We start from the raw sequence: 17,348 nt of genomic DNA, 5'->3' as shown, positions 1-17,348 counted from the left end.
CTCTCTCTCTCTCTCTCTCTCTCTCTCTCTCTCTCTCTCTCTCTCTCTCTCTCTCTCTCTCTCTCTCTCTCTCTCTCTCTCTCTCTCTCTCCTTCATTCATTTTTTCCTAATCCTCCTTCTCTCCCTCCTCTCCCTCCTTTCATCTCTCCTGATTGTCGCTGTTTCTGAAAGCATTTTTTATTTCTTATTTTCCTCCCTTTGTGCGCTTGACATGTTCCTTCCCCTCCCCACGCTCCCTCCCCTCTCCCTTCCCCCCATTATCTCCCTCCCTCCCTCCTTCCCTCCCACCCGCTGTCATCTTTCCTCTCTTGTAATCTCTCCCTCCCTCCTCTTCTCTCTTTTCATTTCCTTCGCCCTGTTGTGTTCTCTCTCTCTCTCTCTCTCTCTCTCTCTCTCTCTCTCTCTCTCTCTCTCTCTCTCTCTCTCTCTCTCTCAGACGACGTAAAGCAGCTCCCTAAGAAATATATTGACCCCTTTTCTCTACTCTTTCCTTTTCTTTTCCTTTTTCTCCCTCCCCTTAGCCGTCCTCTCCCCCCGTCCTCCTCCCTCTCCCCACTTTCTCTCTCTCTCTCTCTCTCTCTCTCTCTCTCTCTCTCTCTCTCTCTCTCTCTCTCTCTCTCTCTCTCTCTCTCTCTCTCTCACACACAGACAGACGACATGAACATGCTTAAAAAATGTAAAGGCGTCTCATACCCCTTCCCCATTTCCCTCTCTGGGTCCTGTCTTTGCTCTTCGCCTTCCCTCCTCGCTTTCCCCGTTTGTCCTACTTCCTCCAGAAAATAGTGAAACGGACCACCATGCACCATAGACTGGAAATTTTATAGGAAAGGTTGAATGGATCAGCAACATTATGCCAACATTAAGTACAAGAATCCTCCAAGAATAGGTCAAACTCCATATATTTTCCCCTTTTTCCCCTCTGATTCCCTTCTTCTATTGATCCATCCTTCCCTATTCTCTTCCTTTCTCAGCCCTTCTTTCCCTCTTTCTGCTTCTTTCCCACGAAATTCTTCCCTTTCTCCCTCTCTATCTCATACCAGTCATTCTATTACTGGTATCTTTCTCCAATCTTCCCTTCCTTCTCTCTCGCGTCTCTGTCTCTTCCATTCTTATCTTGCATCCTTCTCTCTCTTGCCCCTTCTTCTCTCATCCCCCTCTTGTATCTCTCTCCCTCTCTCTTTTGTCTCTCCCCAGCTGTCATGTTCTTTGCTCCTTGTCACTTCCCTTCTCTCCTTCCACCCTCTTGCTTTCTCTCCCCCCAGTCACCCTCCCTCTTTCACTCATACACCCCCTCTCAATGCCACTGTTCCTCCCTCTTGCCCACCCTCCTAAACCCACCCCTCTCTCACGTATCCCCAACTCCCAGCTTACCCTTTCCCCTACTCCGCACAGTCCCAGCTCACTCACCCCCCACTCTCACAGCTCCCTCCCTCTCTCTCCCCCATCCCTATCTCTCCACTCACTCACTCCCTTCACCACTCGTTGCCTTTCTACCCCATTCCTTGTTTCTCCCCTCTCCCACCTCTCACTCATCTCCCTTCCCTTTCTCCACTCAACTTCATTTTTTCCTCCTACTCTCTTCCCTACTCTCTCTCCACTCATTTCCTAAATTCCTCACAAGCACTCCCTACTCCCTAATCCCAATCCCCTCACGCCTACCCACCCCCCTCCTCACTCACTCCCCCTCTCTCTCACATGTTTTTTTTTTTCTATTTCATGCTTCTATCCCCCTGCTACCCACCAAGCCCCCTTTCTCACACATGTACCCCCTAATCCTTGATCTCTTTCTTTCCTCCTACTCCTCCACTAAACCCCCCTCTCTTACAAGTACCCCCAGCTCCCTTTATTCCTCCCTCCAAACCTTTCTCTCACTCGTGCTCCTACTCCCCCACCAAATCCCCTTCTTTTACCTTAGCTCCCCTCATTCCCCCACCAAACCCCTTCTCTCACACGCATCCCCGCCTCCGCCACTGACTCCCTTGGTTCTTCTCCCACAGACGACGTGAAGAAGGTGCCGGAGGAGTATCGCCACGTGCCGGCCCATGAGCCCCTCTACCACCAGCCACCCACACCGCTGGAGACGCAGGACAGGTGAGTGGCACGCCATCCACCATCACCTGCACCATCGTCAGCCTCTTTCTTCTCATCAGCAGCATCTTTGTAAAGCCGTTTTCATCATTAACAGCATTTGCTCCATCTTTATCTTTTTTGTCTTCATTTTTATCTGCATTAATACCATCAGTATCTTGTTTTCCTACCAACTTCATCAGCATATTCTATATATTCATCTTTAACTGCAGCATCGTTATCCTCCTCGTCTGTATTCTCAGCGCCCATATTATCATTCACATCATCTTCCTTATCTTCATCATATTTATCGTCTTCATCATCTTCATCATTATCTTAAACTTTATCTCTATCTTCAACATCGTCATTACCACCATCTTCCTCATGACCTTCATCATTACCATCATCATCACCACCTCCACCACCACCTTCATTATCACCATCATCATTCCAACCCTTTTCCCTCCTACTATGCGAAACAGACATTCAATTCTTACCCTTCACTGTGACGGTTTTTTTCCCTACTGTTCTCTTTGTAGAAGTTTTTAATCAGCTAAGGAAAGACATTGTGTTGTAATTCCAGGGGTTAATACATCTCTGATCAAAGCTTGGTTGATTCTTAACTGAATACCAGGATTTTGGAGTCTCGAATGAGTTCATAAATGTACAACCTGTATTACAGTATTTCGAAATCTGTTCACGGTGCTCTCTCTTTTATGCCTTCGTTGCCCTGTTTGTGGACGACGAAGTAAGGAAAGAAAGAAGAAAGTAAGGAGGGAAACAGGGGAGGAAAAAAAGAGGAAGGAGGCAAGGAAGAAAAAAGAAAGAACGAATGAAAGGAGGTAAGCAAGGACGGCAGGAGGAAGGGAAGGAAGGAGGGAAAAAGAAAACAGCAGAAGGAGAGAGATATATAACTAATAAAAGATTTTTGGGAGAGAGGGGAGGTGAGGAGGAGGATGCCAGAGAAGGTAAAGAAGGGAGACAGAGAAAATGGAAGACAGGCTTATTGGGTAAAAGGAAGGAAGGAAGAATGGAAGGACACAGGGAAGGAAAAGAAGAGGAAACCAGTGAGGGAAGAAAGGAAGTAAAGAGAAAAATGGAAACAGAGAGGGAATGAAGAAGGAAGGAAGGAGACAAGAATGAGGGAAAGCAGAAAACATATTAACTAAAGGCGAAAGGATATCAAAGGGACGGGGATTAAGATAGAGATGATAAGAGAAAACAGAGAAAACGACTCGAAAGAGCGAGAGGAGTACAGGGTGGAAGAGTGACTGGAAGAGCTAAAGATGGTAGAGGAAGAGAGAGAGAGAGAGAGAGAGAGTAATGAGGAGTCAGTGGATATATTGTGATTATCATGGGTGGGATCAAGAACAAGACCCTTCCCCCATGATTGCCGGTGGGCCATCAGGGAGAGGGAAGGGAGAAGGACAGGGAAAGAGAAGGGGAGAAAGGAGGAGGGAGAGGGAGGAAAAGGAGAGGGAGAGCAGGAGAGGGAGAAGTAAAAGAGGGAGGGAAAGAAAGGGAGGGCAGGAAGAAAGGGGAAAGGAGAATATAAAACGAGCGGTGTAGCAGAAGAGGAGTGGGAAGTGAGAAATGGAGAGGCTTGAAGGAGAAAAGGAAGGGAATGAAGGATAGGAGAAAAGAGGAGAAAGAGAGAAAGGAGGTAATGGGGAGATAAGTTTAAAAGGTGCCATTGTACTGATAGGGTTAAGGAAATGAAGAGGAGTGAAAGAAAGCAAGCCATAAACGAAAGAAGATTGAAGGAAGAATAGGGTTGAGAGGTGAGGAGGAAAAGGAAAACGAGGAAATATATGAAAAACGACAGAAAACGGAAAATAGTAGGAGAATGATACTGAAAGGAGAAGGAAAGGAAAAGAGGGAGAGAAAGTGAAAAGGGAGAGGAGGAGTGAGACGGATAGGAAGAGGAAATGAAAGGAGGGAAATGGGAAGGAGTGACAAGGAGAGGAGGGGGAAAGGGGGAGAGGGAGATGAAGAGGAACAGGAAAGGGAGAGATGGAGACGAGGAGGAAGGGAAGACAGTGAAAAGGAAAGGGGGGGGAGGAGAGACGGGATGAGGGACAGGAATACGGCAAAAAGGGAAATAAGACAAAGGAAGAGAGGAAAAGGAAGGAGACGAAAACAAAACAAAAAACAGAAGGGTAAGAGAGGTAGCATTATAGTAGTGGTAATAGCTTTAGCCGGCACGAAGGAGCCCATCTCCAAAGGGTAAAACTGATAATGGGATATTAGTGACAGTATTAACACGTGTAGGCGCCTTTGACTCTCTCGCTGGAATATAATCATGTGCCATTACCTGGAAAAAAATACTGAAGTTTTCCTGACCACCAAAGGAGATAGAAAGAGATAAGAATGGAGGATGGAAGATACATGAAGGAACAAAAGTAAGAAGATGAAGAAGGAGGCTTGAGAACAGAGGAAAGTAAAGCCTGGACAAATAAAAGGAACGGGAAATAAACAAACGAAAACATGAAAGTGAAAAAGAACAGAAGTAAAAAACAGATGGGTGTAGAAAGACATTTGTGACTCTCTCTCTCTCTCTCTCTCTCTCTCTCTCTCTCTCTCTCTCTCTCTCTCTCTCTCTCTCTCTCTCTCTCTCTCTCTCTCTCTCTCTCTCTCTCTCTCTCTCTCTCTCTCTCTCAGCAGAAGGCTTTTCTGTGCGTCTTTCTTTTCTGCGTTCCTTTTTTCCTTACGTTCTTGTTGTGTCTTTTCCATCATCTCTTTCCTCCATACTTATATTCCTTCTACTACTGAACATCTTTTTTCTGTTCCTTTTTATTTTCTCTTCCTTGCATTTCCCTCTTGTTTAATCCTTCCCTCTCCTTCCTTTGTTCATCCTCCTTCCTTCTCACACTCTTCATCTGTGCTTTCTTCTTCTCTCTCCTGTCCTTCCCTCTATTTTCCCTGTTTCTCCTTCATTCATTCCATCTCCTGCTTTCCCCTTCTTCTGTTACTTCTTCTTCTTTCATTCCATCTCCGTCCTTTCCCTCATCATCTTTCTTTTTTTACTTCTCCCAATTGCTTTTCTTTTCTTTTCCTTTGCTGTTCTTCATACCTTCCTTGCTTTGCCCTTCTCTCCTAAGTTCCCCTTTCCACTTACTTCTCTCTCTTCCTTCCTTCATTCCTACTTCCTGTTTCTCTCTTTCCTCCAGTCATTTTTTCGTCTTTTCTCCCCTTCTTTGTCCTCCATTCCTTCAGCTTCCTTCGTTCTTCCTTCTCCTCCTTTTTCTTTCTTCGTTCCTTCTTCCTTTTCTTTCTTCACGTCACAGCCTTCCTCTTTCCTTCCTTTGGCTCTCTACCTCTTCCTACTCTCCTCTTTCCCTCCCTCTTTCGTGCTCTCCCTTCCTCTTTTTCTTCTCGCCCTCCTTTGCTTCCCTCCTTCCCTTTTCTCCCTTTCCTTCCCCTTCTGTGACATGAGTACAATCTTTTTTCCTATGTTTTCCCTCCCTCTTTCTTTCCCCCCTCCATCCTTCCCTTCTTTCCTTCTTTCCTTCCTTCTTTCCCTCTCTCCTTCTTTCTTTTTTCTATTATTCTTTCTTTTCCTTCCATCTCGCCCTTGTTTTCTCCTTTTCTTCCTTCCTCCCTCCTTTCCCGTCTTCATTTTCTCCTTCCTTTCTTCCCTCCTTCACTTAACCATCTCTTTTCCTTCATCATATGCTCCCATACAGACTTTTTCATTCTCTTCCTTCCTTTCCCCCATTCCTCCTCCTCCTTCTTTTTCTCTTTCCTTCCTCTCTCCCTCGCTCCTTCACTTACCTCCCTCTCCTCCTTCCTCCGTGCCCTGAATATCGTCCTTTCCTTCAATAAAGCTCCTACTTTCCTCCCTCCACTCAACATTCCTCTCACTTGTCCCTCTCCTTCCTCTTCCTTCCTCCATCACTTCCTACATACATTTTTATTACTCTCTCACTCCCTCTTTCTCCTCACCTACTTTTCCTTCACTTCCTCCCTTACCTTCCTCTACCTACCTTCCTCTTCCTTCCTTTCTTATCTCTTTCATCAGTTTTTCCCATTATTGTTTCCTCCCTTTCCTCCTAGTGTTTCCTCTCATTTCCTTCTGTTCCTCTTCCTTCCTTCCCCTCTTCTTTCCTCCATTTTTTCTCTTCCCTCTTTCCCCAATCTCCTTTCTTACCTTTCCTTCTTATTTCCCCTTTCCTTCCTTTCTTCTTCCCTCCTCCCTCACTTCCTTCTTCCGTACATTTCTCTTCTAATCTTCCTCTCCCTACCCTCCTTCCTTCCTTTTTCCTCCATTTTCTCTCTCCATTCTTTCCCCCCCTTCTCATTTTTTTTTCGTCTTTATTTACTCCCTTCGTTTCTTCCTCCTTCTCTTCCTCCTCATTGCAACCATCATTCTCCCTTCTCTGTACATTCTACTTGTTCCTCCCTTCCTTCTTCTTCCTCCCTACCTCATGTCATTCCTCCCACATTTCCCTTACAAGCCTTTTATTTTTCTTCTCTCTCTCCTTTCCCTCTCTTCTTTGTCTCTTCTTCCATCCCTACATTCACCATTCATCTCTTTCTTCTTCCTTCCTTACTTCCTCACCACCCTTCTCTTTTTCATCAGCCCTTGATATCTCTCTTACCCCCCCCCTCTCTCTCTCTCTCTCTCTCTCTCTCTCTCTCTCTCTCTCTCTCTCTCTCTCTCTCTCTCTCTCTCTCTCTCTCTCTCTCTCTCTCTCTCTCTCTCTCTCTCAATTTCCTCCGTCTGTTATTTACACATCCCCCACTTGCTAATCCTTCCTTATGTCTCCTTCCTCCCTTCCTTCCTTATTTTCTTCCTTCTTCTCTCCATCCCTCCCTCCCTCCCATCCTTTCTTTCTTCCTTCCCTCCTTCCTTCCTTCCTTTCATCCCTTATTCTCTTTCCTTACTTCCCTTGCTTCTTCCTTTCCTCTACCTTTTCTCCTAACCTTGCTTTCTTCCTGCCAGCCTTCATCCTTCCTGCTTTCTTTTTTCCTCCATTCCTTCCTATTACCTTTGTCCTCTATTCCCTTCTCTCCCTCTTTTTCATTAATTCCTCCATCTCCTTTCCTCTTCACTTCTCCCTCTCCCATCCCTCCCTTTTTCCCTCACCCTTCCTCCTTCCCTCTCCCTTCCACTCCTCCCATCCTCCTCCTCCTCCTCCTCCTCCTCCTTCCCTCCTCCTCTCATCTTTCTTATCCCATCCCCCCTCTTGTCTTCCCTCTTTCACTCTCCTTTTTTCCCTCTCTTTCTTTCCATATCTTTCCTTGTTCTCCCTTGTTCTCTTTTCTTCCCACCCTCTCCTCCCTTTCTCTGTAACTCATTTTCCCTTCTTTCCCTTTGCTCTCTCCCTCACTTTCCTATCTCTCTTTCGTCGCCCCTGTATTCTTCATTCTCCCTTCCTCTCTCCTCCCTTTCCCTCTTCTTTTCCTAATCTTTCTCGTTCTTTCTCCCTCTCTCACTTTCCGTCTCTCCCTTCCTAACACTTTCCTTCCCTTCCCTCCCTCTTTGTCTTTCCTTCTCGTACTCTTTTCCTTCCTCTTTATTTTCATTTTTTTCTTTTCCCCTTTCCTCCCATGTTCTCCTCTCTTCTCTTCTCAGCTCCTCTCAACTCTCCTCACATTTCCGCTTCTCTTCTCATCTATTTTTCTTCTCTTCTCCCAACTTCTCTTCCCTCCCCTCCCCTTCTTCCTCTCTTCCCTCCGTACTCTATCGCCTCATCACATCCCTTCTCTCCTCAAGTTTCTCCCCTCACTTCCCCTCCCATTCCTCCATCTTCTCCCCTCCCCCTCCTCTCATCTCATTTCATTTTACCTTATGTCTCCTCTCACTTCCCTTCCTCTCCCTCTCCCTCTCGCCGTCATATTTTCTCTCCCGTCCCTTCCCCCCCCCCTCCCTCTCTCCTTCATCTCTTCTCCTCTCCCTTCTCTTCCTTTCCCCCTCACTCTCTCCTTCATCTCTTCTCCTCTTCCCTCCCCTCGCCTCCCTTCCCTTCCTTTCCCTTCCCTCCCCTCCCCTCCACTCCCATGCCCTCCCCTCCAGTCCCCTCCCCTCCCCTCCCTCCCTCCCTACTTAGCACATCTCCCTAATCTCTCCCTTGAATTAGTATCATTGCCTCTCCCTCTTACCGCTAATCCCCCTTTATCCTCTCTCTCCCTCTTTTTATTTTCTCCCTTCCTCCTCCCTTCTCCCTTTTTTCTAACGAGGTCTATTATGGTTATTACTCTCTCTCTCTCTCTCTCTCTCTCTCTCTCTATCCATCTGTCTATCTATCTATGTCTATGTATCTATCAATCTATTTATCCGTCTATTTATTTATCTGTCTACCTATCCGTCTATCTATCTGTTTTTTTTACCTATCAATCTATCTTCGATTCAGCTTTATAAAAAAAAATAACTCCCTCCGTCTTTTTCCTCCACTTCCTTCCTTCCATTCCTTGTCTAAGTCCTTCACTCCTTTTCTCTTTCATTATTCACCCATTAACTCTGTATTCAATTTTCCTTTCTTCCTTCCTGGTTACTTCATTTCCTTTCTTCCTTCCTTCCTTCATTCATTCATTCATTCCTTCATTCATTATTTCATTCCTCCTCCGCTCGGAAGTCCTTTTGTGTATTCCCCTTTCTTTCATTTTTCTCAAAATTATTTTTTCTTCTTTTCCAACCTTCCAAGTCTTATTCCATCCATCCTTTGTTTTCTTCCATTCAGTCTTTCTTCTTTCTGTCCCAGCCGTCTTTGCTGTTCATCCTTCTCTTCTTTCTCCCATCATATCATTCCTTCTTCCTTGTCTCGTGTTCTTCCCAATTTCCCTGCTTTTTACATCCTTCCTCCTCTCATTCGTCCTTCTCCCTTCTTTCCTACTCTTTTCCTTCCACCCATCTTCCTTTCTTCTCTGCTTTCTCATTGTTTTCTTCCTTCCTCATATTTTCATTCGTTCTCTTCTCATTCTCTCTCCCATCTTTCCCCCCTTTTCTTTTCCTCTCTCCCTCTTTTTTTCTTTATCCAGTATTATCCCTCCCCATCTTCATCCTTCCTTGCTCCTCCTTCTATTCCATCCATTCCTTTGCATTTTCTCCACCATTCCTCTTTCCTTTCCATTCATCTCTTTCTTTCTTCATCTTGTCTTCTCTTCCTTCTTTCTTTTTTCCTCATCATTCCTTATATTTCCCTTCCAGCCTTTCTTTTCATGTTTTATTGCTCCTTCCTGTTATGTCATCATTCTCTCTTTTCTCGCTTTCATCCTTCCTTCTTGTCTCCTCTCCTATGTTGCTCTTTATTTCTCTCTGTTTTCCATCTCTCTCCTCCTTTCCATCCTTTCTTTTTCCTTTCCTCTTCTCTGTTCCTTCCTGCCAACTTGGGTGCTTTCTTTCCTTCTTTTGTTGTTTCTTTCGCCCTTCTCTTCCTCACTCCTCTCTCTTCCATCTCATCCATCCTTGTCTTTCCTTCCCTCCTTCATTCCTTTCTTTCTTCCTTCTTTCCTTCCTTTCTTCCTTGCTTCTCTTTCCTCATTCCAAGCTTTTTCCTTCCATCCCTCTTCATCCATTTTCTCCCTCAGTATTCGTTGCTTCTTATTCCTTCCTTCTTTCCTTTCTCCTCTTCTTCTGTCTTTCTTCTTCCCTTGCTTTTTCCCTCCTTCCCTCCTCTTCCTCTCCCTCCCTCACTTTCTCCTCCAGTACCCACGAACTCTCCATAACTTGTCCTGAGCTTCCACATACGCCTTGTTCTCTCTCTCTCTCTCTCTCTCTCTCTCTCTCTCTCTCTCTCTCTCTCTTCATCTATCAGTCTATTTATTTATCCATCTGTCTATCTTTTTCTCCCTTTCCCAGAAAGAGAGAGATAGAGAGAGAGAGAGAGAAACTGTACACACATCTGTTTTGGAGGAAGTGTATTTGAATCAAACAGGAATTTTGGCTTTGATGACGTCATGATCCGCAGCAGCCAATCAGAAGTGTTGTTTTTCAAGTCGTTAAGCACGACCAATCACAGCCACGCATTTCCGTGACGTCATGAAAGCCAACCAATAACAGTCTTTATTTAGATTGTGTCGTGGTGGTGTGAAGGGAAATAATTATGATAGGCAGGATGGAAAGCAAGAATAATTATCTGAATGAGAAAACAAAACAAAAAAATAAATAAAATAAAAAATAAGATAGTTAGGGGTAAAGGGCAAACTGGAGAGAGAAAATGGAAAGAAATTATGTAGTAATGGATGAAAAAGAAAACAGATAGAGAACAGGGAAAGGTAAAAAGACAGAAGAAAGAGAAAGCAAGGAAGAGTGCACTGTTGGATGTAGGATAGTACGAAGAGAGAGAGAGAGAGAGAGAGAGAGAGTACTTCAAGTCTGCGAATGATTTAGTGAAAATGGGAGAGTAAGAGCAAGAGTAAAGGTCAGTAAGAGTTGGAACATCAGGCAGAAGAAGCTAAGAGTCAGTGTGAGTAAGGTCAAAGGTATAACACCCAGCACCGAGTAAGATTAAGAGCCAGTGTGCTTGAAAGTAAGAGGCAGTAAGAGTGACAGCAAGAGTAGAGGGAGAATAAGAGCCAGGTACTCTGAGACTTAGGGTGAGCAAGGGGGATTAAGAGTACAGGAATAAGAGGAAGAGTGACAATAACAAGTCCGTAAGAGTGAAAATAGAACATTGTATGGGAACAGCAAGAGAAGCCCGTAGAACAAGAGTATATAGGACTGAAAAGAGTTTGTGTAAAATTAGAACCAGTGATGATGGTAAGAGTCTGTCTAAGTGAGTAAGAGTCGGTGAAAACAACAACGAAAAAACTGATAAGAGTGAAATGAAAAACTGTTAGAGTCAGCTAGAGTAAGAGTGAAAGTAAAGGGAGGTAGAGAGAGAGAGAGAGAGAGAGAGAGAGAGAGAGAGAGAGAGAGGAAGGTAAACTTACGACACCTTGCTAACAAAAGTTAGTGAGAGATAGTGAAAGTGAGTGAGGGAGGGAGATAGTTTCCTGAGAGTGTGTGAGAGTGAAAGCGAAATTATGACTGAGTGAAGGAACGATAATGAGAGAGAGAGAGAGAGAGAGAGAGAGAGAGAGAGAGAGAGAGAGAGAGAGAGTCTGTGAGTTAGTGAAATGAATGACATGGAGGGAATGAGAGAGCGAGAGACAGTGAGCGAAAGTGAGAATGGAGGTAGTAAAGTAGATTAAATTAAGAGTTAGCAAGGCTGATGGTAAGAATAAGAGCACAACAAACTGCAACTGAGCGTTAGTAAATGAGTGGGAGTTTTAAGAATGAGAATCCAAGTACAAGAGTCGCCGTAAGAGACAGTAAGCCTTAAAGTAAGAGCTGTCTCGACCATTTAAGGTATAATGGTGAGGGTACTAACACTCTCAGGCTCCTATGCTGACTCTCAGCTAAGCGAAATGGCCTGACATTGGTTGCATCTACAATGACGGGCTATGCTGACACTGTAAACATTCTCAGGCTGTTATAACTCAGTCTCATTGGAATAAAGTTAAAGGCCTTCACACTTGAAAGTGTGGAACGTGATCGAGCAGGCAAACTTACTGATGTTGCTATAGTACAGTAGTTTTCCAAAGCTGTGCGTAGTCCGCTGTAGTACCACAATTTTAGTGTTCAGTGAGGCGGATTTTTTTTTTTTTTTTTTTTTTTTTAGCAATATTCTGGCTAATTTTGAGAAGAGCAGCCTAGGTAACACCTGCTTCTCTTCCATAAGCTTTCCACGTAGGTTTAAGAATGTGAGAGTTAACACTGCTACGGTACACAAATTTGTCACTTTATTTTTTTTTTTTAGCAAAATGGTAGCTATTTTTTAGAAAACTCATAATGCGTATTACTTTCCCATAAGCTTCCCAATGATATGCAAAGATTTGATGTAGCTTTAATAGTCTGAAATAACACGCTTCTCGTGGTGTGTGCGTTATAGGCGTGCACACTTACAACACGTCTGACAGTGTTCTTGTTCTCTTGTTTAGCTGGCTCACTCGAATGGCAAAATCGTTATGCTTTAGTTAGAATCGATTACTAGTGTAGTTTTGATCAGGGCAAGGTTGAAAGTAAGAGTCGGTAAGACTGATTTAATGAATTCCAAAAGGAATATAGTGCGAAGGAACATTGTTCAATCCGGAGGAGCAAGAGGGAGGAAATTTGATTAATTAAGAGTCGGAAAGGGTAAGCAGAGGTCAGTAAGAGAAAATTAATCAGTAAAAGTAATAAACGATTAGAGTACTAGGGAACAACATTAATGTTCCATAAACTTAAGTGTTTATAGAATTAGGAGTAAGATAACAGTCGATGAGAATATTAGTAGGTGTAAGAGTCTTAGTATGAGCCAGTAAGCGTAAGTAACAGTATAGGATGAAATAAGTTTTGTGAGCCAGTCTCCCTAGATTAAAAGTAAGATTAAACCAGTATCAGTGAGAGGCGGCAAGAGTAAGAGTTACGTTAAGTCAGTTTGTATAGAAAGACTGGATCAGAACAGGCTTAAATGAGTAAGAGTCAAGGTAAGAGGGAGTAAGGGTAAAAGATCAGGAATAGGGAGGGTGGAGATTGTGTGCAGAAGTAATTGTCAGCGGGGGTAGGAGGCAGTAAGAGAAAGGATGAAAGCTTAAGTGAATACAGTAAGAGTAAGACTGAATTAGTAAAATTAAGAATAAGAGCCAGTAAGAGTGAGGGGTCAGTAAGGGAAACAATGAAGATTAAGTAACAGCTTCATTAAGAGTCAGTAGGCTTAAGAGCCAGCAAGAACGAGGATCAGTGACGGGAAGAGTGAAAAAGAAGTCTGTAAGAGTGGATAAGAGTCGGTGAGGGAAAGGGTTGAAAATCGGTTAACAGGAGTAAGAGTGAGTAAGAGTAGGAACCAGTACGGCTAAGACTGAGTAAGAGTGGGTCGGAGTAAGAGTAGGAGTAAGGGTCAAGAGGGGAGGGGTGGAGATTTGTGTCTCTAGCAGTCAACTGGGAAGCTTCACACTACATTGCTCTCTCTTCCTCCTCTCTCTCTCTCTCTCTCTCTCTCTCTCTCTCTCTCTCTCTCTCTCTCTCTCTCTCTCTCTCTCTTCTTTATTCTTCTCTTACTTCTTTTTCATCCTCCTCCTTTCTCCACAGTACATTGATGTATTTTCCTTCTCCTCCTCCTACCCTCTCTTCCTTCCTTCCTTACATCTTCCTTCCTTCCTTACTTACTTCTTCCTTCCTTCCTTCCTTCTTTCCTTCCTTTGGTCCTTCCTTCTTTATTCTTCTCCCTCCTCAATATTCGTCTTGTCCTACTTTGTCTCTTTTTTCACTCTTTTCCTTTTTTAATTTTCCCTTTTATGCTTCTCTCTTCCATCTTTCACCCTTTGCTCTTCACTTTCATCCTATGTTTTCTGTTCTTACCTGGAGAGCTTCTGCTCTTGCTCCTTCTCTCTCCTTCATTCCTTGTTTCCTCTTTCATATTTCCTTCTCTCTTTATTCCTTGTCTCTTCATCTTTCTTACAATCTTTCGTCCTTCTTTCTTCTCTGTGTCTTTCTTCCGCTTTTCTCTCGTATGTCTTAGTGGGGAGCTTCACATTACATCTTTCCTATTCCGTCTTTTCTCCTCCCTCCCTCCCTCCCTCCCTCTCTCTCTCTCTCTCTCTCTCTCTATCTATCTATCTATCTATCTATCTATCTATCTATCTATCTATACACACACACACACACACACACACACATTTACAGTATATATATATATATATATATATATATATATATATATATATATATATATATATATATATATAAAGTCATTCTTCCCTCGTCCTTCATCTCCATTCTCAACTCTTCCTCTTCCTTGTTCTTCCTTCCTCCCATCTCAAGCAGTCACCTGAAAAAGTAATTGCTTTGCCTTCTCTCCTCCCTTCTCCTTCTTCTCCTCTTCTTTCGTTCATTCTCTTCCATCTTCCTCTTCAGCCATCTTACTCCTACTTCTCTCAATTTCCTCCCTATTAGTTCTTCCTCTTTCCTCTCTCCTTTCCCTCCTTGCCTTCTTTCTTCTCTTTTCCTCCTTCCTTCTCTTATCTCTCAAAAATAACTCGAAAGCTTCACACCACATTTCTGTCTCTCCTTCTTCTGGTCTTCCTCCTTATCCTCATCCTCATCTTTATTCTCATTTTCTCTCTTCCTCTTTCCTATCTTCCTCTTTCTTTTTTCTTCAACATATTTTCCTTTCATTTCTCTCTTCCATATCCTCTCCCTCCCTTTTCCTGCTCCCCTTTCCTTATTTTTTCCTATGCTTTCTTCTTGTTTCTCCTCTCTTCCGTATTTTCGTCCTTCGTTTCGCTTTTCTTCTTCTATTTATCTGTCTTCCTACGCTTCTTTTTCACCTCCTGTCTTCCTTTTTCCGTCTACTCCTTTTTTTCTCCCTTTTTACCTTCCCCCACGGAGGGGCTCGGGGACGGGTATTGTTATCTCTCGGTTTGTCTGTCTGTCTGTCTGTCTGTCTGTTAACAACTTTACGCGAAAACTACTAGTGCGATTTTGACTAAAATTACAGGGATGATGGGCTATGGCCCTCTGACTACCTGAATAAGTTTTGAGCGAAACTGGACCAAGCCCCCGACTGTAGGCCCTAAATGTAAAAAAAATAATAATAATAAAAAAATAAAAAAAAGTCCTTTTTTCTCGCCATAATTCCTTTCAATTTCGTCATATCATCATGAAACCAAAACCTAAAGGTGCATCTTTGAAATCAGCATCCTATAACAAGCCTCATTACATCAGGGGGTCACCCCCCAGTTTGCGGTAGGGGGGCCAATGTCAGGTGGCTCAGGCCTAAAATTTCATATGGGCATAAAATCCTCAATTTTCACCCGATTTACTCAAAATTGATATGTGACATCTTTGACTAGATATCCTGTTATGTTTATACGTCAGCACTGAAATGACTGCCGAGGACGGGTTTGCTGTGCCTTGGCGCCGGTTCTTGTCTTTCCCTCTTTTTCTGCTGCTGCCATCTTTCTTCCATTCCATCTGTCTTCTGTTTCCTTTCTCTTTTTTTCTGTCTTTTGCATTCCTCTTTCAGCTCCTCCTATCCCTTATCATCATCATCATCAATTTTCTATTTCTTTCTCGATCCACCACCTCTCTCTCTCTCTCTCTCTCTCTCTCTCTCTCTCTCTCTCTCTCTCTCTCTCTCTCTCACCTGAGTCGCAACAAGCCAGGTAAAGGAGAAGAAGGCGAGTTTACAGTATATTGTTCCAGATGTTTTTGGAGAAGAGTCTGAAATAAGCTTCACTGCACTCAAGCCACTCAGCCTCCCACACTTACTTTCACAGGGGATACTCGCGTGGCCCTCCCGATCTCTTTGTTCTCCCACGCTTAATATTTTTTTGCTCCCCCCCTCCCTACCCGTTGCGCTCATTTTAAGAAAAAATTTTTAAGTCACTTTGCACTCAAACACCTAATGCTACAAAACCCATTTCCTGGCCCACCCCAACCCCCAACCAATTTCCCAGCATACACCACCCGGTCCTTTGCCCACCCTCCCTATTTCCTTATTTCCTTTTGATGATTTCATGGCGTGACGCAGCTCACAAGGTCGACACACGTGCTGTTCACCCACACGCATTCTTTTGCTTCTCCCTTTCTCTCCTTTCCACATGTCTTCTTACAGCTTCCTTCTCTGCATCAACCCCTCTATTTTTCTCTACCTCACTCATACTCCCAACCCCACTCGTGTACCCCATCTCCCTCCCACATCTTCACACTCGCCTTCCCCATCATTACCCCCACTGTCAACCTCACTTCCTCTCCCACTTTTATAATACTGCCACTCCCTTTCCCATTTCCACTGCCACTACACAAAAGCTCCCAGTCTTGCTCTCCCAGTCCCACACCACTCCCACACCCAAATCCACACCCACTCCCACACCACTCCCTTTCCCACATCCACACACACCACTCCCACACCACTCCCACTCCTTCTCACACATCCACACCCACACCACACCACACCCAACCACACCACACCCACACCCACAACAACTCCCACTCCCACTCCCATACCCACACCCACACCCACTCCAACTCCCACACCCACACCCACTTCGACTCCCACTCCCAGTCCAAATCCCACTCCCACTCCCACTCCCACTCCCACACCCTCCCTGCTGTCTCAGTGTTCGAGCATAATAACGAGTGAACTTCAGCCGGTATTGTTTCGGTGTTAGGTTGTGAGCAGTGGTTGTGGTGGTTGTAATGGTTGTGGTAGTGGTTGTGGTGGTTGTGGCGGATATGAGTGGTAGCAGTGGTTGTTTTGAGTGAATTTACTGTCTGATCGTTGTTTTGGCTCGTTGTGGTAGGTGATAGTTGTGGTGGTGGTTATGGTAGTTGTTATTTAAATGGTGGTTGTGATATCCTTGTTTAGGTGGTGGTGGCAGTGGTGGACTGGGTACTGAGAGGTTGCTGTTGGGGTTGTGGTGATGGTTGCTGGTATTTTAATGGTGGAGCTTGTGAACTGAGAGAGAGAGAGAGAGAGAGAGAAAGAAAGAGAGAGAGAGAGAGAGGTATTCACACCACGCCCTGTCACAAAATACCCTCTGGAAAATCTGGAATATACGAACGTGTGTGTGTGTGTGTGTGTGTGTGTGTGTGTGTGTGTGTGTGTGCCCTAGAGAGTGTATGTGTGTATTCTCTTGTTTTTCCCTGAGATGATATATGTTTGTGTGTCAGTGTGTGTATGAGACTTTGTTTGTACGTGTATGTTTGTGTATGCACCAGTGTGTGAGTGCATATATGTGTGTGTGAGAGAGAGTTTATATACAGGATATGTGTTTTTGTGTGTTCATGAGTATTTCCGTATGATTAGCTTTAACCCTTTGAAGACATTAACGCATTTCTTGTTGTATTGTTCCTTTCGTCAGGCAATTGTATTCAGCTGAGGAAAGACGCCAAGTAGTGAAGAGGGTTGATAATACTCTCATGAAATCGACACTCAGCTAACTGTTACACATCCCAGCCATCCATGCTGTTACAAACCCATATCACAACCCCACTACACCACAACCCTCACACCATAAGTACCTCAACCCCCACACCAAAGCCCCAACACCATAACCCCTACCATAACGTCATCCTAGTCTTCCACTCCAACAACCCCTAACATAATCCTCCACCACACCATAATCCTCTTACGGTAACCCCACACCATAACCCCGACACCAGGACCTCTATGCCTTCCCATGCCAACAACCCCAAACCGTAGCTCCGTCACCATAACATCACACCATAACATCTCTGGCATCCCTTTTCAACACCGTAAGTCCCACACCATAACCTCTTCCTAGCCTCCCACTCCAACAGGGTCATACCACA

At 44.2% G+C, this 17,348-nt stretch overlaps 1 protein-coding gene across 1 annotated transcript in view; it reads left to right on the top strand.

The window, feature by feature from the left end:
* The window catches only part of LOC145396553 (teneurin-m-like), a 1,418,848-nt gene that overhangs the window by 104,786 nt on the left and 1,296,714 nt on the right, over window positions 1-17,348 (top strand). The window contains exon 2 of the mRNA XM_080269929.1: window positions 1,999-2,092. Within this exon, the coding sequence (XP_080126055.1) occupies window positions 1,999-2,092 (94 nt within the window). The remainder of the gene's footprint in view (window positions 1-1,998; window positions 2,093-17,348) is intronic.

Source organism: Coenobita brevimanus, chromosome 38 (assembly GCF_032717465.1).
Source record: "Coenobita brevimanus isolate Jiangsu-jjx chromosome 38, ASM3271746v2, whole genome shotgun sequence".
In the NCBI taxonomy this organism is placed as follows: Eukaryota; Metazoa; Arthropoda; class Malacostraca; order Decapoda; family Coenobitidae; genus Coenobita; species Coenobita brevimanus.
This window is presented reverse-complemented; position numbering and strand designations above follow the sequence as displayed.